The 25,276-nt window shown below is 35.7% G+C and overlaps 1 protein-coding gene across 15 annotated transcripts; it reads right to left on the bottom strand.

Moving 5' to 3' along the window:
- Positions 1-401: 401 nt before the first annotated feature.
- On the bottom strand, positions 402-24,791 carry LOC111598211 (putative leucine-rich repeat-containing protein DDB_G0290503). 15 transcript variants are annotated; one of them, XM_023313351.2, is made up of 27 exons: positions 24,452-24,677; positions 22,190-22,346; positions 21,965-22,131; positions 21,454-21,489; positions 16,963-17,145; positions 16,727-16,870; positions 16,530-16,663; positions 16,279-16,459; positions 15,891-16,205; positions 15,098-15,412; positions 14,394-15,038; positions 14,158-14,340; positions 13,962-14,099; positions 13,711-13,893; positions 8,086-8,217; positions 7,526-7,849; positions 7,265-7,453; positions 7,059-7,196; positions 5,900-6,136; positions 3,221-3,403; positions 3,035-3,166; positions 1,988-2,144; positions 1,740-1,906; positions 1,525-1,681; positions 1,296-1,462; positions 1,052-1,234; positions 408-970 (listed from the first exon to the last, which is right to left on the bottom strand). In XM_023313351.2, the coding sequence occupies exons 1-27, from the start codon at positions 24,675-24,677 to the stop codon at positions 783-785; spliced, it is 5,361 nt and encodes a 1,786-aa protein (XP_023169119.2). In that variant the 3' UTR covers positions 408-782. The 15 variants fall into 15 exon arrangements, with proteins under 15 accessions (XP_023169129.1, XP_023169122.2, XP_023169119.2 ...); XM_023313364.2 differs by lacking the exons at positions 5,900-6,136; positions 21,454-21,489 and adding an exon at positions 2,652-2,810 and having other exon boundaries at positions 24,452-24,791; XM_023313352.2 differs by lacking the exon at positions 21,454-21,489 and having other exon boundaries at positions 24,452-24,791.
- Between the last annotated feature and the right edge of the window lie 485 nt (positions 24,792-25,276).

The following is a 25,276-nucleotide window of genomic DNA, read 5'->3' on the forward strand; positions in this document are numbered from 1 at the left end:
CTGTTTTTAAATATATATATATATATATATATATATATATAATTTTCCGATTTTAAATTTGTATAAAAAGAAAAAAATCAAAATTTTCAAGAATTTAAATTATATTTTTTTATTAATCCGTAATAGTTTACTGTAAAAATTATAATGATTTCTTCTCTTTTTTTTTATTATTGTATTTGTATTTAAATATTATCTTTTAATAGTAATTACTATGACTTGAGTGTGATTTAATTATTTATTGAATTATTTATGTGTGGTAAAATATGATATTCCAAGCAGCCAGAAACATGTCTCAAAAGGTATATATATATATATATATATATATATATATATATATATATACATAGATATATTTAAAAATCAACGGATTGTCATTATTATTATTATTATTATTATCATAATGATAGTATGTAATATTTGCAATGTTCTGTCACCAGGGACTCTCTCTCTTGTTCTCTCGCACAATACTTGGGGGCAGCATAGTCGGCACTGTCGTTATAAAGTCATTTTTCTAAAAAGTCGTCTAATTTAGACGATTCCTTGATGATAGTTCGTTTTGTTTAATGTTATGCAATGATGATTTTTATGTGTCTGTGTGTGTGTGTGTTGTGTCTCGTGTGTGCGTGTGTGTGTTCGTTTCGTTTATTTAGGTTTTTTTCATTTGCTCTCGTACTCTCGCTCCTCTACGTATCTCTGGCACGCCCTTGTCGCAGCGGCCATTACCTTCAACAATTCTCTAGTTGCAGTTGAGCTACAGTTGAATTTCACTAGGTTAAACCTCATCACGACTGCTTCGGATGCTGCACGGGCGGCGGCGGTGCCGGCTTGAAACACTGCAGCAGAAACGCGGTGTAGACAACAAATGCCACCGCCAGAGCTATCAGAGCATACATGAAGATGTTCAGCTCTGGCTGACGGAAGCGATTCTTGCGCAGCCATTCGAGCACCTCATCCTCCGAGAGCAAATCACCTGCGAAATGAGAAGAGAAGAAAACATAATTTAGCTGCCTTAATTTCAATTACTAAGTGAGTTATTTCAGCCCAGACCTACCTCTATATATGCTGGGAAAACGACGCCGGAAGTAGACCATGGCTGGCAGTTTGGTAACACCCCATTTTTTGGCATAGCGCGAATCGGCCATTTTCACGAAAGTTATATCCAGATTATCCGTTTCGCTATCAATGTTCTCCAGCTTCTCCAGCGTAGCCACGCTGTCCGGCTGATTGTGCTCATCTGAAATAGTTTATAAAATAATTATATATTTTTCATGTTTACAATTATATTTCATACTTACAGAAGAACACAGATAGAAACTCATTTTCCTCGAGCAGTTTGTCGAGCATTTTGCGATTGACCTCTTCAATTTCGTTTTTAATTTCGAATACATCTTGGGATGTCAGCCAGGTAATAACCTTATCATGCTGATGCATATCGCCGTCATATAGAACAGGCACTTGCTTGCTGCAGTTCAAAATTTAAGCAAGTTTATAAAGACTTCTCTTGGAGTTGAGTTCGCTACTCACCGGAAATACACCAGCGAGGGTATATTGACAATTTCGTATTTCTTGGCCGCCTCGACGCTGGCGATTTTCACAAAGTCAATGCCAAACATGTCTGCCTCGCCATCAATTTCTTCCAGTTCCTCCAGGATTTCCTCACACTCAGCACAATCATCATCATCTGGAAGGCAACACTTTGAGCTCTTATGCAAATTTGAATCACATTCGATTCGACTTACAAAAGAACACAACAAGCAAAGTGGACTCAGCCATGAGACGATCCAACATGCGTTCATTCACCTCCTCAATTTCATCGGCCAATTCGCGATTATCATCGTCTATTAGCCATTCCAGCACAGATTGTTCATTCTGTAGATCGCCCTCAAAGAGCAAAGGATTGCCGTTGCTAAAAGATATATCGAGTATTTTAATTAGATATATAATTAATAATAATAAGATATATAATTAGATTAGATCTTCTGCTCACCGGAAGTACACTAAGGCTGGGAAAGTCTTAATGGAATATCTCTTGGCCAATTGTGGATCCTGTATCTTAACCATATGTATGCCAAAGACATCGCATTCATCATCGATTAGCTCCAGACCCTCCAATATCTGATCACAGATATTACAATTGATTTTGTCTGGCAAGAGAAATGGACACATTCAATATTAAAATAATATTTAAAATATTTATGATTTGTGCATTTAATTTTTATAAGAATGTGAAGCGTTCGCTGTGTGGTAGATAAGTTAGATAAGTTATATAGAGGCAACGCAGCTAGTGAATAAAGAGAAAACGCCAAAAAGAAAAGGTATTCACGCCCAAACTAAATTTATTTTGAGTTTAAACTAAATTTAATTGAATTAATTTTCATTTGAATTTTAATTTTGTTTTAGATAAAAAGTACAAAATACAGGGGGCATTTAGTTTGGTCGATAATACATTTAGTAGACTTAATTTTTAGTATAAGAGTTGTAGAAGAGAACAGAGTTTTATTTTTTAATATTTAGAATTTTTTTTAGATTTTTTTAGAATTTTTTAGAATTGTTTATCTTGGTTAGCAGAACATGCGCTTGATTTTATTTTATTTATTTTTTATTTTAATTTCAGTTTTTTTGGGCTTTTGCACGATTTGAATACGGAATACCTTGTTTTTGGATACGTTTTCTTTTGCGCGAAATGTAGCTTTGTACGAATTGACTGGATGAGTGTTTGGTGGTGGTGGTCAGGTTGCTTTCTTTAAGACTAGAGGGTGAGCAGAAACTTCGACAGTAAGCGGGTGGCTTGCCCTTGCGCTCAGTCGGCACTGCGGCGTTACGGATATTTATTTGGAATATACACACACATATATGGATATATATATGTATATATGTGTGTGCACATGGAATATTTGGATTGGTTGTGGTGTTTTTTGTGTTGTGGTGCAGTGGTGCAGCGGTGTTGTGCAGTGCCAGGGTATATAATTGATATTATTATGAGATTATGACAGGATTTTGTTAAATGCATTTCGTATCTATGGTCAATACTTACAGAAATAGACGGCTAAATATTGTGTTTCCTCTACCATTGTTTCCAGCATTTGACGCGTTATGAGCTCAATGCGATCTTCGGTTTTTTGCGTAATAAGCCATTGCAGTACTTCCTCCTCCTCGCTGAGCTCACCTGGGGCCAGTTATCAGATTAGATTTAGTTGAAATGGATTCGTTCTAGCCTTACCCTCAAACACATTGGGTATGCCACCTTCGAAGTATACCAGCGCCGGATACTCGTGCACTCCGTAGCCATCCGCCACAGAGAAATCGCGAGTTTTGACAAAAGTTATGCCATGTTTGTCGCAGTCATCGTCTATATTCTCCAGTTCCTCCAAGACCTTGGTGCACTGCTCACAGCCATCGGCGTCTGGGAGAGGTTTTGTTTTTTTGGTTTTTTTTTTTACATGGATTGTGGAAGAAGGAATATGCATATTATAACAAACTGTGTGCACACTAACAACAAGAGGCGTCAAGGGTACGGGGCGTGGCAGGTATATAATATACAAATAACACACTACGAGCAAGCAAACTACACATAAACTAAGCACGGGTTCAACAACTTTGTGTAAATTAATATGTTGCTGGTCCAGCGATGAACTAGGCGTCGGTGGCAGGTCCAGCGTTGATCGGGTATTTATAGTCTTAATCAATAAGTTGCTGGTCCAGCTATGAGCTAGGCGTCGGTGGCAGGTCCAGCGTTGATCGGGTAATTATAATCTTCTTATGATGATTATGTTGGAGGGTTTGACTTCACCCCCTTTTCTATTAACTGGCCTTGTGGCTCAGCAATGATCAGAAATATAACAATTTGATTACGGCGGTGTGCCGGAGTAGTGCGGGTTTATTCTTCAAACTTCAATGCAAAACTGATTTTTAGCTACATAGAATATTTCACTTAAGCTAAGCCAAAACTCGCATCACACCACAATGTCATGGTCGGCAAGCCGACTCAGCAATCTTAGGCAATAACGGAAACTCTTGCAGTAAACAAAAGTATCTGGTTACCGCCGCTGACCATTGCAGTTATAGCGCGCTGATACAAAGTATGCAGTGTCGCAATTGCGAGGGCTGTTTCTTAACTTACGAAACACGCGATAGCGAGGGTTGATTATAAACTTATGAAATACCCTATATTAAATGTTATGTGTTAACTACTCCCCCTTCAAGTGTAAGGCCGCCCTCGGCCGACCCAATTCCGGCGACGACTTCTCGTAATTGCTTCGCAGACTTCCTTGCGTCGATGAACCGCCAAAGGGTGAGGCCAATGCAGATTAAAGCACAGCATATACCTCCAATGATGAATGCCACACGATAAGCTTGATCAGTTCCGGCGTCTTTCTTGAATTGCTGTATCTCCTCCAAATTACGTTCATTTAAACGATGAAGATAAGGGAGGCTGAGGACATCTTGGCTGGCAGTGATGTTCAGCAAGGGAGAGTTGGCAATGCCCGGGACTCTATTGCGTACGTTGTTGTGGTTGTAAAACAGAGTCCCGTTGATCGCGACTCGGTCCCCGAACGTAATGAGATGCGTGCCGTGTACTTGGATTTCAGTGCCGTTATCCACCTGGATCCTTGCGGACCCGTCGTTAAGAATGATGATTCCATCATCTACGTGGGTGATTATTTCCAGGTTGCTCGGCTGGATTTCACAGTGTGCCGTGCCACCTGCATGGAGCTCTTTGGCACATGAACTCTCTAATGCCAGACGACAAAAGGTGGCTCCAGGTGAAGCGGTGCAACTCTGCAGTGTGTGGGTTTTTCCATCGCATTCGGCTATGACGTTGTCAGGCAATCGCAATATGAAATTCTTGTGAATGACAGGATAAATCGTAATTTTTCTGCAAGCTTGTTTAATATGATTTAAATTCCAAAAAAAAAAAAAATTTTTTTTTTTTTTTTTTTTTTTTTTTTTACGTTGGGCGCCAATTAATATGTTGCTGGTCCAGCGATGAACTAGGCGTCGGTGGCAGGTCCAGCGTTGATCGGGTATTTATAGTCTTAATCAATAAGTTGCTGGTCCAGCTATGAGCTAGGCGTCGGTGGCAGGTCCAGCGTTGATCGGGTAATTATAATCTTCTTATGATGATTATGTTGGAGGGTTTGACTTCACCCCCTTTTCTATTAACTGGCCTTGTGGCTCAGCAATGATCAGAAATATAACAATTTGATTACGGCGGTGTGCCGGAGTAGTGCGGGTTTATTCTTCAAACTTCAATGCAAAACTGATTTTTAGCTACATAGAATATTTCACTTAAGCTAAGCCAAAACTCGCATCACACCACAATGTCATGGTCGGCAAGCCGACTCAGCAATCTTAGGCAATAACGGAAACTCTTGCAGTAAACAAAAGTATCTGGTTACCGCCGCTGACCATTGCAGTTATAGCGCGCTGATACAAAGTATGCAGTGTCGCAATTGCGAGGGCTGTTTCTTAACTTACGAAACACGCGATAGCGAGGGTTGATTATAAACTTATGAAATACCCTATATTAAATGTTATGTGTTAACTTGTATGTATAATAAAGCAGAGTATATATTGAATAGACATGTAGAGAAGCTAGCACAGCTAGACACATTTAGAGAGACAGAGATAGAGAGTAGAAGAAAGAGAGAGAGAGAAAGTGTGTGTGTGTGTGTGTGTGAGTTGTGTGTTTGGCAAAGTTCGTTGTGTTTGGAGTGCAGGTGCGCTACAGCAAAGTTTTTGGGTAAGACATTCTCACAGGTGTATGTATATACATGTGTGTGTGTGTGTGTGTGTGTGTGGGTGTGTGGGTGTGTGTGTGCTGGGTGTTTTTGTGCTTTGGTTAAACATTCTTGGACTCATTCCATTTGATTAAATTTGTCACGTTTATGTGCGCTACCATCTTCCTGTTTGCCAGCTGAAGCTGCGGCATCCGTTGCTCCGCCCTCAACACCACCACCAGCAGCAGCACCACCACCACCTGCCTCGGCAGCAGCTGCCGCTGCCTCAGGATCGCTGCCAAAGGCGGCGGCCGCACTCGCTGAGGCGCCATCCTGTTGATGCTGTTCGCGCTCCTTTTTCAGACGCGCCTTGCGCGCAGCTTTCGAATTGCAAATATCGCATTTGGTCTTATTCCCTACAGTAGTCGTATTTGGTTTTTTTTTTGGTTTTTATGTGCAGTTTTTGGTTTGTTTAAATATTTTGATAGAAATATATAAATGTGGTAAAAAGTCTTGTTGGTTAGATACATTTGAGCGCTGATAAAATTTATATATCAATTTAAATAGATAAATATAGCTTAAGTATTAAAGACCTAAAGTAGATAGTTGTATATATATTGACTGCAAACTGTTTGCGCAAAAGAGTGAGCATAAAGTATATCAAGTACTTGATAAGAGACTTCTCAACAAATGCAACAAAGTGTGAAACAGAAGCAACATTCAGTGCGCTGCAAAGTATGCTATGAAAAAAGATATTAATTGACTCGTACTTGAGTATAGTTTTATGTCACCAAACCGATTGCAGCTTGAAAACGTTTGATAAACTTGACAAATTTTCTATGTTTGTATACTTGATCTGCGAGGCGTGCTCAAAAAGTAATGCGAATATTTGTGTATGATTAGTATTGATATATGATTTTCGATTGGCATTTCTCATGTGGCTTAGTTAAGCCAAGAACTCAGCTATTTGCCTGGATGTGCTTAGACTTTGCCCATGCCAAAAGTAGTTAAGAATCTGCTTTAAATTTATGGCCAAATCAGGTCAAAAAAAAAACCGCAGCCTTCGTATAACACGAAACTGAAGAAGTCCATAAAAAGTCTTCATTACAGGAATATGCAAAATTATTTTTAAAAAGCTTTAAAGACTGGCAAAAATCATGCCATAAATTCATGACATCTGATGGACATTATTTTCTAGCAGTCAAAATAGATAATCACAAAAAAAAAAATAAAGAACTTTTAATAAAAACTTCAAGACTTCGCATTACTTTTCAAACACACCTCGCTGTTGGCTACATTTGTTAAATATATCAGACGTTTTGGTTATATTGAACTTACAGAAATAAACGGCTATGGAGCCAGACTCTTCGATCAATTGAACAAGTCTTTCGCCTTCGAGATCTTCGATAACATCTCCACTTGGATCCTTTTGCGTAAGCAACCAAGTTAGGATCTGTTCTTCTTCATAAAGATCACCTGCAAAACGCAATTTACAAAATTAAAAAAACTTCAAAGAAAAACTTCAAAACTTCAGTCGTATTAACCGGCGTATATAACTGGCTCCTTGGAGGTGGGCTTGAAGAACACAATGGCTGGCAGTGCGAAGACTCCATATTCCTTGGCCATTTGCTTGTCGTCGATTTTGACAAAATCAATGCCAGCCTTGTCGGCGTCATCGTCGATGTGCTCCACCTCAGCCAGGACGCGTGGACACTGCTTGCACTCGTCGCTGTCTGCGTGTCATAAAAAGTGGAAATAATTGCGTTCAGCTAATGTTTCGCCTCGATTGACATTTGTTGGCTTACAGAATATGACGGCTACGTAATCGGAATTTTTGCGTATTTTCTCAAACATCTTGCGATTGACCTGCTCGATGTGATCGGTCATTTCCATATTCGCTGGACTGGTTAGCCAGTCGAGCACCTCTTCCTCGTCGTCGATGTCGCCATCGTAATTGATGTATTTGCCCTTGCGGAAATAGGTTAGGCCGGGCGGATTTCTATAGCCATATTTCTTGGCCATTAGCTTGTCATGCATCTTGACTATGTAAATGCCATATTCGGCCGCTTCATCGTCGATCAGCTCAATGTGTCGCAGAACACGCGGCGAGTCCGGATCGTCCTCCTTATCTGCAAGATATGTGTGCAAAAGCGATAATTTCAACAGCTCATTGAGAAATCGAGAAATTCTTAAACACTTTTCTTTAGATTTATGCTTTTTTTTGCTTATATTTGTTGGGCAGTTACAGTTTTTAGTGGGCGCGCAAAAAATTCATACTAAAATACATATATATATATATTTATGATTTATATATATATTTTAAATTCAGATTTACTTATGCTTAGTTTACCTTATGCATACTTACAGAAGACAACCGCTAAAAAGTCTTTGGTGCCTATATATTCAATTAGTTGTTCGCGATTTATTAGCTCAATGCTCTGATCGGCCTTCTGTTCCAATATCCATTTGAACACCTCGTCGTTGCTCTCTAAATTACCTGCATGGCAAACGAATTGTTTATTATTAATATTTATTTGTTAAATTGTAGATATTTTTTGTTCTGCTTGATTTTCAGTAGTCTCGCACATACCTGTTGGCTGCAGTTGGTCAATCAATCAAAGTTTTGTTTTCATTGTTTTCTCTTTTATAAACAAAATTAATAATTTTCATATTTATTTGTATTTTTATATTTTTTGTTGTTTTTCTGTTCCCCGCTCTATGACAATTGGGCATTGTGCCAATATCTTTGGCAACTGGAGGCAAAATTCTCATTTGGCTGACAATTTAACTAAAAATAATGCAAAAATCTTTTTATGGCTAAACATAAATTTTTACATATCCGTTTCATATCTATATATGCATATTTATATAGCTGATGAATAAGAAATGTTGAAATCTTGAAATCATTTTTAATGCCAAACAAAACGTAGTAAATTTCTATTTTTTTTTTCATTTTTTTTTTTGTATTTGTGCGAACGCTTAGAAAACTAAAGATTTTGATATATATTTTTTATTCATTTGCAATTTACAATTGTTTTAGTTTTTCGCTATTTAAGTTTACAAAAGTTCGTTTATTTTTTTACATATAAATAGTTTAAAAAGAGTTCATAAAAACGTTAACAAAATACACATTTTGCTTGAGTTTTTTTCTCAATATTTTTGTTTGTTTTTTTTTTTTATCTTTACAACTGCTGTTCAACAACAAATATATAAATAGTTTTAAAAATTCTTACAAAAGAAATGAAAGACGCTCAGCTTAAAAAATAAAATTAGATAAGTTTTTGTTTGCAAATATCGATAACAAATGAGCGAACTGATAAGAAAGCGAAAGTGAAAGAGAATAAACAAAAATGGCGAGCAGCTTGCGAGGCCAGTGTTGCAAAGTGTAGCAACAGATTTGACAGCCATTTTGTTTGCTTGTAATATATATTTATATATATTAAGTATACGAACTGTATGATGCATAGAAGCGAGTATATTCAATTAGACAACAAAGTAGTTTAGTTCAGGCAAATATATAAATATATATATATATATATATATATAGGTGGCTCTTTACAGTTAGCTATGTAAATATAGTATAATATAGTTGTAGTTGCGCTTCTCTCTCATTGTAAAATTGTTTAAAAAATATTTTGCTTTTGTTTTGTGTTTAGACTCTAGCTACATACATAAATGTAAATTGTATATTTTAACAAAATAAAAGTAGTAAGTAGTATCAAAAGTAGTTTATGCTCAGTTATTGACAATTTCTAGATTTTTTGTTTTTTTTTGTTAATTACGAATCAATTTTTGACTAGCTAAATTATATATTTAGCTGTGTGAGTGTGTGTGTGTGTGTATGTGTTAATAGTAAGTTGTGTTGTTGCAGTAATTGCTTTCAAATTTGAACAAAGTTTAGTTTGTTGGCGCAACTGAAATCCATTGACAAAAAAATGCAACAAAATTTTTATAGACAGGCAGCCTCAGCGGACAAATGAATATGCGCAAAAGTGCAAAAGTACCAAAAATAGAAAAGAGTTACGTTAAAAAGTGTTTAAGTTTGAGTTGCGTGGCCAGATGGCCAGTTGGTATTTCAACTGCAGCTGACGCTGCAGCACGTGTGGAACAAAGAGCGACAGTGCTTGACAAAGAAAATTCGTTTAACATGTCGTATGAGTAATATTGCTTTCAATATATTAAAGTAACGCATGGTGCATCCAACTTCAATGTTCTTGTTGGGCAGTGTAGCTAAAGTTTTTGTTTTTAGTATATTTATTTTTTGTTGTTACACAACCAGCTGTTGTTGTTGTTGTCTTTTTGGATGCACTTACAAATTATGATAATCAGGACAATCACAAACAAAAATCACACATTACACTTGATAGTTCACATAAGTATATATATATATAAGTATATATATGCTAACCTGTTGTTCGAGGTTTTTCTTTATTTTTTTTACAGCGTTCAGTTCTTAGATCTTAGACTTGTGCGTGCTTTGCTTTGTTTTTCTTTCTAGTTTTTAGTTTTTAGTTTTTTTTTACATTTCATTTCAAAGTTTCATTTGACAACGTTGCGTATGCGTGTTACTTTAATTTTTACAATCATACAAACATTTCGTGTTTTATTTGGGTTTTGTTTTTAATATATTTTTTTTTAATATTGTTGCCTTACTCCCACAGAGAGATATCCTGAAAAATGAGGTCATACAAATTTTTTAGTCGATTTTGGAAAAAATTAATGCCTGCAAGACACAAAAAAAAGAGAGAAAAAAGAGAGAGAAATATACAAATCAAATTACAAGCAGATATGTCTGTTTTGTGTTTTTGGATGTGTGTACATATATATATGAATATATATTTGGGTTTGATTCGATTGATTTCAAAACTGAACAATCTGTATATCGATATATTTTTTGTGTCTATCAATTTGGAAACTAGGGATCTTTTAATGTTTGCTTTTGTCGCGCCACGTACCGGTTTTAACGTTCAGCTTATTGCCCGACTTCTTCGACGATTTCTTTGTTTTCTCCACCTCAACGGATTCATCATCCAGATCTTGCAGTTTGGTCAAAGGCTTCTTGCCCGATTGGCCAGAACGCTTATTGGCATACGACACCTTCACCAATGGCACATCATCATCATCGTCATCATCATCATCATCATCATCGTGGTCGTCGACAACCTTTTTGTTGCGCTTTTGGGCTGGCTTCTGGGCGATGGGCTTGGGTTTGCTGGGTGCGCTGGTTGGGCTCGTTGTGCTGGCAAATTTGAAATTGCCACCTTGACGCTTGCTCGATTCACCATCGCTGTGTCCGATGCGCTGGGCGGTCATTTTAGGAACTTTCGTTGACTTCTCCAATTTGGTTGGACAGCATTGGAATGGTTTGTAATCGTTGGGCACATAACTGTTGCCGCGCTTAGCTGAATGGCCGTCGTGACCCAATCCAACATAGAAACATTCGTCATCTGTTGTGAGCAAACAAACAAAAACATTTTGTCAGATTGTTTTAGTTCTTAATTTTTTTGTTTTTTGTTTTTTTTTTTTTTTTTAATTTAAAGAAATCACTAACAAGAAAAAAGTAAACAAAAGTGCATAAAGAGTAGGCGAGAAATTACGAAATAAAAGTCGTAAAAGTTGCTTTTATTTTTCTTTTTTTTTTTTTATCATTTTTTCAACACCTTCGAAATTACCACAAAGAGCAGTTAGTACGATTTTCATAAAAAAGTTTTCTTCAATCTTTGATTTCTTTCTAGAGTAAAAATTAAGCGTGCTTTATGAATGAACAAAATTATATTTTTTTTCAATATTTTTTTTTTATCAAAAATCGTTTTTTTCAACATTAATTTTGCTATTTAACTAATAACTGACAAAATGCTTTTGATGCTGACTGTACAGGTATTAAATCCTAATTGAGTTTTGTACATTTTAGTTTTACAGCTATATAATATATATAATATTATATATATGTTGTTTTTTGTTTTACTTTATCCTTAGCCTTTGGTTTTTCGTTTGTTTATAATTATTTAGCGGCGCGGTTTCGTTATTAATTATAAATTATAACAAATAAAAACGTTTGCTTAAGTATTAAGAGAACATAATAATTATATCAATAATCAAAATAATTAAGTTATTAACAATTGCTTGTTTCGATTTTTTTATAATATAAAAAAATTAAATATGTTTTATTTTTTTTTTTATATATTGTCAAACATTGTGTCAGCTATGATTTTTGCATTATTTTTATTTTTTTTACCAAATTTGTTCACTTTTTTAGAGAGAGGAGAGAGAGAGAGAGAGAAGTTAAAGGTTTGGGGAACTTCAAACAATATTGTGGGTAAATCGAAGCATTGGATAGGTCTTTAATACATTCACGAGGGCAAACATTGACGTGGCTTTTAGTGAGTGTGTGCATGTGTGTTTGTATATCAAATTTCACATATTTTTATTTTCATATGGGTGTAGATGAATCGCTTTACCACAAAAGCTGGGCGCAACACACATTTATATATGCATATATATCGCTCTTGTTACCTTTATGAAATGCATTTCTTGTATTCCTTTTACCCAAGTCTGTAGATAGACAATGAAATTACTGTAGTGTATATTATGGTCTTGGGTGGTTGTTGGTTGGGCAGTTCAGGGAGAGGAGTTGACAACAAGAAAAACAACTTCAGTTAGTGCAGCAATGGCAACTCACATTCACGTATTACCTAATTCATCTATAAGATCACCCGAGCATAGATCAGAAAGTCGATGTATCGTTCTGCCTTTAGCTCTGTGCTTATATATTTGCTTGCTGATATCTTCTTCTTCGTCATCGTTATCGTTATCGTTATCGTCATCATCATCGTTATCGTCATCGTCTTCGTCCTCGTCATCATCATCATCATCATCATTGTCTTTGTCATTATCTTCATCGTCATCGTCTTCATCGTTTTGTATGTCATCGTCGTCGTCATTATCTTCATCGTCGTCTTCATCATTTTCCCCATCATCATCGTCCTCATCGTCATTGTCATCGTCATCGTCATCATCATTGTCATTGTCTTTATCGTTATCATTTCCATCATCGTCTTCGTCATCATTGTCTTCATCATCATCGTCATCTTTTCCGTCCTCATCTTCCTCATCATTATCATTATCATCATCATCATCATCATCATTATTGTCTTCGTCTTCATCGTCATTGTCATCATCATCCTCGTCGTCGTCATCGTCATTATTATCGTCGTCATTATCATTATCATTGTCATCGTCATCATCGTCGTCATTATCATCGTCATCGTCATTGTCATTGTCATTGTCATTATCGTTTTCATCATCATCTTCATCGTCCTCATCGTCATCTTCGTCATCCTCATCGTCATCATCTTCGTCTTCATTGTCATTGTCATCGTCATTATCATCGTCATCGTCTTCATTGTCATTTTTGTTGTCATCGTCATCGTCATCGTCATCGTCATCATCATCGTCATCGTCATCGCCGTTCTCATCGTCGTCGTCGCGCGAATGTTTTCGTAATCTTTCTTTTCGTATCGTTTGTTGCAGACGTTTGAGTCTTTCTCTTTTATCCACATCACTTTCTTTTGGATAGCTCAATTTAACAATTTTCTCATCACTTCCATCGTCATCGTTGCCTATTATATATCATATATATAGCGAAAGTATTCATTACGTTTTGTCATTTTGCAAATGGCTATAAACGGGTAGAATGATATTTGGATATATCCGACTTGCTTGGATTTGATATGCGATCTCTATATATAAAGTATTATTTTTTTTTTTCAGTTTGAAGTTTGGCCAAGATCTTGTGGGCTCAACTGATTTGGTATTGAATGTTTGGCTTATGAGCGTGAGTTAGAAAGCGGAGAAAACATTTGAAATATGAACGCTTACTCTTTTGATTGATTAACCACTGCAGCACACGATTTTCATTTTTGAGATTACCTGCGGGCATGGAAACGGTTCAATTTAGATGTGAATCGGCGAAGAATCGGGTATAGCTTACCATCATACATGATCGGAACGCCCGTCTCGTAGTAGACTAAGGCTGGGAATGCGAAAATGCCAATTTCATGAGCCAGCTTAACATCATTCGATTTGACGAACTGTATGCCATGCTTATCGGTATCGTCATCGATATTCTCCAGTTCTTCCAAAATGCCAGGGCATGTCTCACACTCATCATCGTCTGTCAATGAAATGGAATATTATGATTAAAATCCAATTACTTCGCATATTAACGGTAGAAGAACGCACAGAAGAAAACGGCCAGGTGTTCAACATCGTTGATCAAAACCTGCAGGGTTTTGCGATCAACGGATTCGATGACATCGGCAGTCGATTCGTGCAAATCGATAACCCAATCCAGAATTTCCTCTTCCTTCATCAGATCACCTGCAAAGCAACTCCTCACATTAAACTCCAATCTCAATAGATTTTAGGTTTTTCTTACCGGTGTAAATTGTTCTAAACTTATGTCTATAAAATGCAAGCGCCGGCAAACCGGGCAGATCGTATTCCTTATCGATATCGTCATCGGATGTCTTTACAAAGTCGATGTCTTTTTCCTCGCATTCGTCATCGATGTTCTCCAGTTCGTTGAGGATCTTTTGCGACTTCTTGTCACCCTCAGCATCTGTTAAATATGAAAATGAATTGTGATTTTCGTAGAGAGCTCCTCAAACTTACAGAAGAACACGACAACATGATCGTTTTCAGCCAATATCTTATCCAACATTTTCACATTGACCTCCTCGATTTTGCCGGGAATTTCAAGGGTTTCGTCATCGGTGATCCAGGCGAGAACCTCGTCCTCGTCATCCAGATCGCCCGTAAAGTGCAACGGATCACGATTTCTGAAGAAGACCAATCTTGGATAGGATTTGACATTGTATTTCTTAGCGATGCCCGTATCCTCAGTGGTAACAAATATGATGCCAGCCTCATCAAGCTCATCGTCGATGCTTTCCAATGCGTTCAGTGTGTGGTCGCAGGACTCGCCCGGTTCGCAGGGACCCGTAAAGAATACGACAACATATTCATGCTCGTTGATCAAATTGACAAGAATCTCATCGGTGACCTCCTCGATGGTGGCCGTTTTCTTCTGCACCAACAGCCATTCGAGCACCTCGTCCTCGTTCATCAGATCACCTTCGTACAAAGCCGGTATCTTGTTCTCAAAGTAAATCAGCGCTGGCAGATGATCGAGTCCGTATTCCTTAGCCTCGGCGGCATTATCGATGCGCACAATGACAATGCCCTCCTTTTCGAGTTCATCGTCAATGTTCTCCAGCTCGTTCAGAATGCGCATATCCTGCTTGTCTTCCTTATCGTCTGCAAATGTTATTAATTTGAGAGAGATTCACAGAGTTGGAGTTGAAATTTTGCCTCACAGAATATGACAGCCAAATGTTCCGTGTTCTCGACCAGTTTGTCCTTCATTTCGTCGGTGACTTCCGGAATTTCAGAATAGCGCTTCTGATGCACCAGCCAGCCGAGTAGCTCATCTTCCTTCATCAGATCACCCTCGTAGATGTGCGGTATGCCACGTTCGAAGAGCACAATCGATGGTATCTCATCGATGCCCCACTCCTTGGCCTCCTTGTCGTCATCGATCTTCACGAACGCGATATCATTCTGATCGCATTCATCGTCAATGTTTTCCAATTCGGCGAGAATTTTCTGTGATTTCTTTTGATCTTTGTCATCTGTGAAGAATTGTTATCGATTACATTGACTATCGAATGACATTGTTTGAAAATAGGAAAGAAACAAACGCATTACAGGCCTTCTAAAGTGCTTGAGACCCTGACTACTGAAAAGCTCTCAACTTGCAACTGGTTTCATACGATAAAATAAATTTAATTTTGCTATAGAATACAAAAATGTTTGTATATATATGACTAGCCGAGGTTCTAAAGTTTCTCCGTTTTTTAGTTTAAGGTATTATGATTAGTTGAAGCGCTTTTATAGAATGAATTAATTTATAAGCACATCGAGCAGCTTTTTTTTTGATTAAGCGCCAGACACTCAGACACACCCCGATTTTACAAGGTATACAACATGTATTTATATATATATATATAAGACGATCTATATTACATTATCTACAGCTGCATGGGATATGTCCGGCATGGGATTTTTTTTGGGTGGGTTGCTGGGTTTTGTGGCCCAGAAATCACTTACAGAAGAGCACGGCTACGTGGGGCATTTTTTCGATGATCAAATCCAACATTTCATCGGTAATGTCTTCGATTTGATCGGAACTAGTCTGTTCTTCTAGCCATTTCAATAGTTTCTCCTCATCCTCCAGATTGCCTTCGTATATAGTTGGAATGCCTTTTTCAAAGTATATCAGTTTAGGAACTTTATTGATGCCATATTCAACGGCCTCCTCGGGATTGTCGATTTTCACGAAAGTAATGCCCAATGCGTCGCATTCGTCGTCAATGTTCTCTAGTTCTTCGAGCACCTTTTGGGATTTCTTGTCGTTGTTGTCGTCTGGAAAACAACCAACAACAACAACAGATGTAACAACAACAACAGCGCCTAAGCCTTGCTTATATATATTTACAGAACAGCACTGCAATGACGCGTCCTTCCTTGATCATTGTATCGAGCATTTCATCGGTGACATCCTCGATCTCATCATGTTCCAACTGGCCCAACAACCATTTCAGTATCTGTTCCTCATCCATGAGATCGCCATCGTAAACGTTTGGAATTTCTTTTTCAAAGTATACAATTGCCGGAATCTATAAATGTCACATATAGGTCGTATAGAATTATTGGTTCTGCTATGAATTGCGTTATTGTATTCCGTACCGAGTCGATTCCGTAATCGGCTGCCGCCTTGGCATCATCGATTTTAACGAATTGTATGCCATGCTTGTCGCAGTCGTCGTCGATTTGTTCTAGCTCTTCCAATACGGTCATCGAATCGTCATTGCCGTGATCATCTATAGAAATGTTGATCGATCAACTAGCGATGCGAGCATATATATACATATACATATACATACAGAATAGCACAACCAAATTATCGATATTGCTAATGAGCGTCGATAACGTCTTAGACGTAACATCCTCGATAACATCATCCTCATCGCCGGTCGATTTATTTTGCACCAACCACTCCAAGACATCCTCCTCGCGCTGCAGCTCACCTGGACACAGTTTCGATAATAAGCAACAATCGATTTTCGATTGATATAAGCGATATGTGTGCAACTCGTTTAAGGATTTGGGCATGCTATACCTTCATAGATGATCGGCGTTTGATGGCGATAGTAGACCAATACCGGCAGATTGCCCAAATTGTATTCATCGGCCAATGCCTCGTCGTGGATCTTGACGAAGCCGATGCCCAGCTGATCGGCCTCATCGTCGATATTCTCCAATTCTTGCAAGGCCTTGGCGCACTTGCGGCACTGCTGTTTATCTGATGAACGGATGGGCAAAGATTAGACAACATTTAACTGCAATATCAACGCCATCACGGGTTGACATTAGACTTGGGGTTTGTTGGTTTTTATTTTGGTTTTGGTTTTTTGGATAGTAGCACAACAAATTGTTTAGTTTTCTTCGTGCTGTAACGTTGGTAAGGGCACGGTGTGTGTGTGCGTGTGCGTGGTAGGGGTGGAAGGCTTTTTGCTTTTTTTTATTTAATGGCACATAAGTAATGCTATTATATCGTATCATTCTCGTGTGCAGCGCTGTAAGGTTAAGGTTAATAGAGTACAAAATAGATTTAACATTCAGGTGTGCATGCAAGACAAGAATAGAATTTGAAAAATGCCTTGAGCTACGAGCGATTGGGAATCGTATTTGGATCATTTATCGTTGCCAGCAAATGGTATAGCAAACCTCATTATTTTCTATCCAAACGATTCGATTTCGTTTGTTTACACAAAAAAATGTACAAAGAAAGGAAAAGAATTGCAACATCTTTGTATACAACCTGTTGCAAAATGCAGCGGAAATGCATACTACAAAGCAATTGAAAACGTTTTCAAAGAGCCCACCTATAGGACCATAAATAAAATGATATATATATAAATATATATATAGAGGGACGTGTTCTTCCCAACTATATAAAAGCTCGCTCTTTCTTCTTCGCCATTATGTTAGCTATATTTATTCATTTTGCTGTGAGTTCGTCTTTAGCAAGCTTTTGCTTTTGTCACTCGCTGCGTATACGTAATATTCTATATTACAATTCAAATGTATTTATTTTACAAGTGTCTCGAAAGCTTTTCGCTTGAATATATATCAGTAAATATTTATTTTTAAATCAATTTTTATTTTAAATACTTTTTTATTTTTTCTAAATATATAAACTTTATTTATTATATATTCACAATTTTCAAATTTTTATTATAAATTATTTTGCATTTTTTCAATCTATCTCATATTTTTTAATATGTCTTTAATTGTTTTAAATAACTATAAAAATGATTTTAACAAATTAAATTCCTCTACCAAAATGTCGAGAAATAATTTTTGAGACAATAAATATATTTGCCATGGAGCAGCTATTTTGACCGGGTGAGTGGGTGTCGCCAAGGTGGCAAGGCCACAGACAGACACACACACATATATATACATATATATGTATATATATTTTTATAGGCACCCACTCACTCACACATACACACACAATTTATTACTGTGCAGCGTCAGTGACTAAACATGTTTATGTTTATACTTTTGACAGGTTTCTCGCTAAAATTGCATTTAGTATGCAAAACTGCATTAATGAATTTACCGCAGACTTGGCCAGATACTAAAAATAGTGCAAGTCAGTCGGCTGGCACACACACCACTCAATATATATATATATATATATATATATATATATATATATTTAAATACATATATATATATATATTTATTATGTAAAATTACATTTGGCTGCAACTAAAGAGCTTGCCCATAATGACATCCATGCCGGCTCGTGTGTGCCAGCATCTTGATGTATTGCTGTATGCAAAAGCAATTAAAACTGCTGTCTGTCTGCAGTTCTGTGAAGAACAACAACTCAAACAAAATTACAAAGCAAGTCGACAAACTAATGTCTTAGACTTTGTAATACTCTGCAATGATCTTTCAAGGTAAACTTCCTGATGAACTTCCTCGATAAACTTCCTCTTTTTCAGTTTAAATATTTATAAATATGAAAATTGTTTACAGCTTAGATTGTTGTATGAAATTGTATAGATAAAGCTATTGTTCTCTTAGTGTGCACTTGTATATGGGATAATATTACTATTTCATTTCCATAAGGAAATATATTTCATTTGAAATATTATATATTAGACTAATTGCAAGCTTAATTATAGTAATTTTTTTTTTAAATTAATATTAAATAATAAAGTAAATGGCTAAATTTAAAAAATTAAAAATAAAATTTTTTTATAATTATATATTATTATTTTATTATTATGTAAATATTTTTACTTGTAATCTGATAGTAGCAGTTGGAAATTGCTTTGAGTATATTAACTAAATAATTTTAAAAATATGAATTACTACTTTATATTACATTTTGAAATAATTATAAAACTATTCTAAACATTTTGTAATTTTTGATATATATATTATAAGTGTAATTTTTTCATTTTGTATAAGCTTATATAATTTTAAAATACACATAATTTACAGGGTATTAAAAAAGATCCCTACCCCAAAAAAAAATACAAATAGAAAAAAAATGCATGTGCGTGTGTGTCGATGCGCTGAGAAATTGTCGACAAAAGGCAGAACAATGGATGCAGAACAGAGGAAGGCAGCAAAATATGTTGTTCTTGTCTCACCTACATGCTGATCATCTCTATGCGAAGACCTTTGTGCGCTGTCTGCGCTTTATAAAAATACATGTACTATTGATCTATACAGACGCACGCATATATATACTAGACTGTGTGTGTGCGTGCGTGTGTATACAGTTAGTTGTTTGAAAATTGAGCAAAAATAACAGCAGCCGCAGCAGCAGCAGCGAAAAATCATTTTGTTGGCCAACCAACTGCTTGAATTTCTATTTATAGGCCAAAAATTGTAGGTGGCTTCAGATGTGTTGAAAAAATACAAAAACCAAAAAAAAAAAAATAGAAAAAAGAAAAGAAATGAAATGAAAAAGAACTTGCTACAAAAACAAATAAATAAAGCTGATATACACTTTGTTGTCATGCCCTTGCCCCAACTCTCGGTCTCTCTAAGGGGCTAATAAGTTAATGTTTTTTACGAATTTGTTCATTTCCTTTGTTCCACAAACCGTGGCCAACTATAAAGGCTATCGTGTCCATATAAGTAGCTCGGAGCTAGCTCTCTCTCTCTCTCTAACATAGAATTATAATAGTAAATATAGATTCCTATTTATAATAGTTCAATTATTAGTAAGTTTCTATGATAGATAGTTTGACGTTTGCAATATTGATTTATTTCTGCATTTGATGTGTTTGCTATAACATCTCCGTTAGGGCTCGGTTGCGCCCGCCGGGCCACAAACATGGTCTGGCGTAGAGCCCAGACCAGAGACCTGCCTGTGCTGCCTGTGTCTAAATGCTGCTGTTGCGCTCAGTTGTTGTTGTTGTTGGAATCGTATTTTTATACGTATACGTAATATTTGTCGTTTTCGTTTTTGTTTTTTGTTGCTTTTTGGCTGTCTGCGTGCGGCGATAGCACAATTGAAATCAGCCAATTTGTTAGCCAGTTACATATGTCATTATCTATTATCTATAAATGGCTTTCTACATGGCTTTCTATTAGCTATCTATCTATTTTTACTCTTTACCATAGTTACAACAATGTGATATATATGTGGTAAATTTATTTACTCTATTGTGTAAAAAATTGTCATATAAAATTATATTTAAGTGTTTTTGTATCAATATGTAAATAAATAAAAATAATATTCCTTGAATGCATATATGAAATAAATAATTTGGTCGAGTATAAGACTTGCTTGCATAACTATTGCATATTGATAAATATTGTTAAATAAAAATTAATAATACTTGATTGATATTTTTAAATAATAATAATTGATTAATTTATATAATCTAAAAATTATAAATATATTTAGTATTTTAATTTAATTTTAAATTTATTTTTTAATTTATATATATTATATTAATTATTAAATTTGTATACATCATTTTTAAAGATTTTTTAAAGAAAAAGAAGTAAGTCAATTATAATAATAATTAATATAAAAATAGTTCTTTAATTACCATAAATATTTATCTTATATAAAACCTTATTTTATTAATACTCAAATTTGTTAAGAATTATATAATATATTTATAATATATTTAATAAATTAATAATCCATCAACTACTGAGATCTTTAAGCAATTCAAAGCTGCGCTGTCAACTAAAGTTTTCTATGTTCCCAAAAAACTTGGCTCGTTTCGCTCAAAGGAAATTAAAAGTTATAACAGTCAGATTAGGTAGCGACAGATATAGGTATATACATATATACATAGAGGTAAAAAGAAGAGGGTATTATACATATATACATAGATACAGGTGAGGTTTTTGTGCATATGTTTTAGTTTACTTTTATTTTTGTTTGTTTTGTTGTTTTGGGAAAATATTGGAAAATTACGATGAATTGCAAAAGTTTTGTTTAATCAATGATTTAATTTTTTTTGTTTAATTGTATAACTGGGCTGGGCTTGGCTGGGCTGAAGTGAAAAGGGAGATTCACAAGTCAAAGGACAACCCATTAACATATGCACAAACTTACCCATTACCCTGGGTGGGCATGTTTCATGATCAGGACCTGTTTAAATAGATATAACGCATACAAATATATTGCAAATATATATATATATATATATGCATCGAAACACGTGTGAGGCGTTACATAAATAAATATATAATTATATTACATAAATATATATATAAAGAGAGAGATAGAAGTAGAGTTAAGTTGCCGCCGTACTAAGGTTAGTTACAAAATAGAACAGTTTAGTTAATATTTAAATATAACTAAATATATATATATATTTATAGAATGTCTGTTTATAACTAGGTAATATTGAAGTTTTGTTGTACCTAAGTTGTATGAATTTTTTAGTCACAAGAGAGCTTAACTTTCATTGGGTTTTTGTTTTGCATTTTGTATTTAAAATTTTCTTTTAACGCTAAAAACTGCAACTGCTTTGAAGTAAACATAATCAATATAAAGATAGATTTATAGTTTAAAGATAGAGACAGAGAGAGAGAGATTGTATAGAACTTGAATTTGTACTCACAGAAGAGAACGGCAACAAAATCTGTATCCTCGATAATCTTTTGCAATATCTTGGCATTGACCTCCTCGATGCGATCGGGCAGATCCATGGCCTCGAGCGAGGTTAGAAAATCGAGCACGCCCTCCTCATCCATCAGATCGCCATCGTAGATGATGGGCTCCTTCTCTCTAGATTTACAGGGTACATTTGGATTTGTCATGTTTTTCTGTTTGCCTTAGTCTTTACCTGAAGTAGGTGAGCGCCGGGAAGGTCTTGATGCCATATTGTTTGGCTAGTCGTTTGTCGTTAATTTTCACAAAGTCCACACCGAATGAATCGGTGTCATCGTCGATTTTTTCGAGCTCCGCTAAAACCTTATCACAGGTAACACAGCTACGCGCATCTGCAAGCAATTAGAAACAATTGTATTAGCATATATTTTTTCTGTTTTGGTTTTTTTTTTCTTTTTGCTTCTATGGCAATCTTTATAGAGATACCAACGGGAATTGACGGCTAGCAACTGTCGCGTGTGACGCCAAATGCTGCGGCGATTATTCATAGCGCTTTATAGGGATGCATCATCGGTAATGCCATTAGCCACGCCCCCCGTCTTGTCCCCACACGCCCCTTAATCAACGGCATGCATGCATATATATAGAGAGCAAGAACCGCAAATGGCATTCTGGGCAGGCTGGCAGGCTGGGCGCCCAGGCTAGTGAATGAAATGACAGCAGCAGCAAATGAAATTGCATTGCTTTCTATATGGTACATGACAGACATACATACATATATATATATCTTATATATATTATATATGCTGTCTATGTGGTTAGCTATTAATGTGTGCACAACTGCCAACAGCATTTTGCTAAATTAATTCATAAAAATTTATGCAGCAACTATTAGGGAAATGAATTACAGCACATACACACACACACAGCTGTCTATGTATATGTGTAGGGTGGTTGCACGCCCCTCTATATATTATACAATCTACACTATCAATTCACAATTCACAATTCTAAAAACCTTTTGCCTAGTCAAAAGTAAATTTTGGCTTCTTTAATCCAAATTTTGTCAGTTAAAAGCGGTTTGCACGAGTTATATATACATAAATATATATCAGATAAATCTATAAAATACTTGAACTTCATTTGTTTAGCATAAAAATGCGTGTGTGTGTGCGTCTGCGTGTGTGGCGTACGCTTTTATGGCCGTCAAGTACACGAAACAGATGCTAAGTGCATATTACGTATACGTAATATTTGATTGAATCTGATTTGTCTTGATTACAATTTGCATTTTGGCTATATGTTACTTATCCATCAGTTTGGATTGCTTTCGCAACACATTGCAATAGCATTAATAGCACTTACTAGAAACAAATAAACAAATTTTGCAACATTTTTATTATGGCCAATTGCATTGGCAACTTGCAATGAGCTGCTATTTGCGTAGGCTCAATTTGCATTTTTATTGTTTCTTTGTATAAACAGAAAGTCTTGAATATATCATTGAAATTTCAAATAAATATATATCTCTATATATATATGCTTAATTTCATTTCAGTGTCAACAAATTATTTTTTTGGAAAAAATTTTAATAAATTTCAAGTTGATTTTTTTTGTATTAACTGGCGACATTGACAGAATTATTCATATATATTATTTATATATATCTATATGTGCTTGCATATATATTTAAAATTGTTTCCTTCAAGCGTAACAATATCCACAATCCGAAGGTGATTAACGTTTGGAAAACTTATTTAACATGTTTATTTCTAAGCTATTTATACGCTGCTAAATTATAGCCCTGCCGCGTTTTGTTTATGCAAAATTTAGTGCTCAATTTATATTATATAGATATACATATATAGATATATATCAATTTTTTATAAGCTAATAAATTCTTGAAATAAAAGTTTCTTTATTGCAAATGGAGAAAGTATGCGCTGTACGCAAAATACTTTCAATATACAAACTAAATTGGCCAATTAGTTAAGCTCTTGGCTAACTTATTTACTGGCCAATTTTTTACTCAAAATCTAGTGAATCCAAAGGCACAGCGACACACACGGCGCGTGAGAGCGATAGAGAGAAAGCAGACAGCACTAAAATAAAGCGGAGAGACGGCAATTTCTCATAGCCAAAAGCGTTTGGCTGCTCATAAACAGAACGCAAAGAAAAACCACTAGAGGGAAAAATAGAAAACTGAACAGAGACTAGCAACAAAAAAATAGAAAAAAAAATAAAAAAAAATAGAAAAAAAACTAAACCGAATGAAAATCTCAAGACATTTCGTACAACGAAATTTTTCACATATTTTCACTTGTATGCGAATTTTTAGAATTTTCACTAGAGAAAATTTATATAATATGGCTTCTGTTACTATTTCGAGTCGTGCACGGCCATCAGCCCGGATCTTAAAATCTCGCACATTACTAGACAACAACAATGGGTGTGCGTGTGTGTGTGTGTGTGTGTGCGTGCGTGTGTGTCTACTTACACCAGAAAACGGCAACATAATCCTTGTCGGCCAAGAGCTTTTCCAACTGCTTGGCATTGACCTCCTCGATAACGGCTTCGGGTTCGAGAGACGCCGACGCCGCCGCCGCCGGAGCTGCCGCTGGCTGTGATCCTTTTTTGTTAGCGCAATTCACATATCCGGGAAAACTCAGTGCCAGTAGCGTACACACGAGCAATGTAAGAGTTTTTAATCGCGTGAAAGTCATCTTACGATTGCCTTCAATACGACGGTTAATACAAATTGGCCGTTGCGACTTCAATTAACAATTTTTACTATTATTTTTGTTTAAACTCTTAACTCGAACATGCGTGCGTGTGTGTATTTATTTATATATATATTTATTTATATGTATATATATATATATTATTATAAGAATTTTTAATTTAATATTTCAAAGTTAGCAAAAAAATTCGTCGTTTTGTCGTTTTTTTATTGTAAATTAAGGCACTATTTTTAGTTGAAAAATCTTATTTCTTTCGCGTACACATATACATGGGCGAAAATATATATAGGTTATATATATATATATATATGAGAAAATTAGATTATATATATAAAGATATATATATATACATAGAGATATGTATATATATATATGAGTTTTCTATTAATTGAATGTTTTCCGCGGACTGTACTCTTTTTAGTTTTTCAATTTTGTTCCACTCCGTGCAGAGGTCCGCTCGCAACTGAAAGTCTTTTGGTGAACATTATGTGCCATTCAAGAGGCCTAGTCAAGCTTTAGGGATCTTATATTTCGGGCATTTCGAATCTTTTTTCATCTGTTCTTTTTGTTTCGTTTTTTTT

Source organism: Drosophila hydei, unplaced genomic scaffold (assembly GCF_003285905.1).
Source record: "Drosophila hydei strain 15085-1641.00,03,60 unplaced genomic scaffold, DhydRS2 tig00008122-arrow-pilon, whole genome shotgun sequence".
Classification (NCBI taxonomy): Eukaryota; Metazoa; Arthropoda; class Insecta; order Diptera; family Drosophilidae; genus Drosophila; species Drosophila hydei.

Excerpts from the sequence above, each read along its gene's own strand:
- LOC111598211 (XM_023313351.2), bottom strand. The coding sequence starts at position 24,677 with ATGACTTTCACGCGATTAAAAACTCTTACATTGCTCGTGTGTACGCTA. Across the intron at positions 7,454-7,525 it reads TTACGTAGCCGTCATATTCT|ACAGCGACGAGTGCAAGCAG; the intron begins GTAAGCCAACAA and ends TATGACACGCAG. Across the intron at positions 3,404-5,899 it reads AGCTGGCAAACAGGAAGATG|ACGCCGATGGCTGTGAGCAG; the intron begins GTAGCGCACATA and ends AACCTCTCCCAG.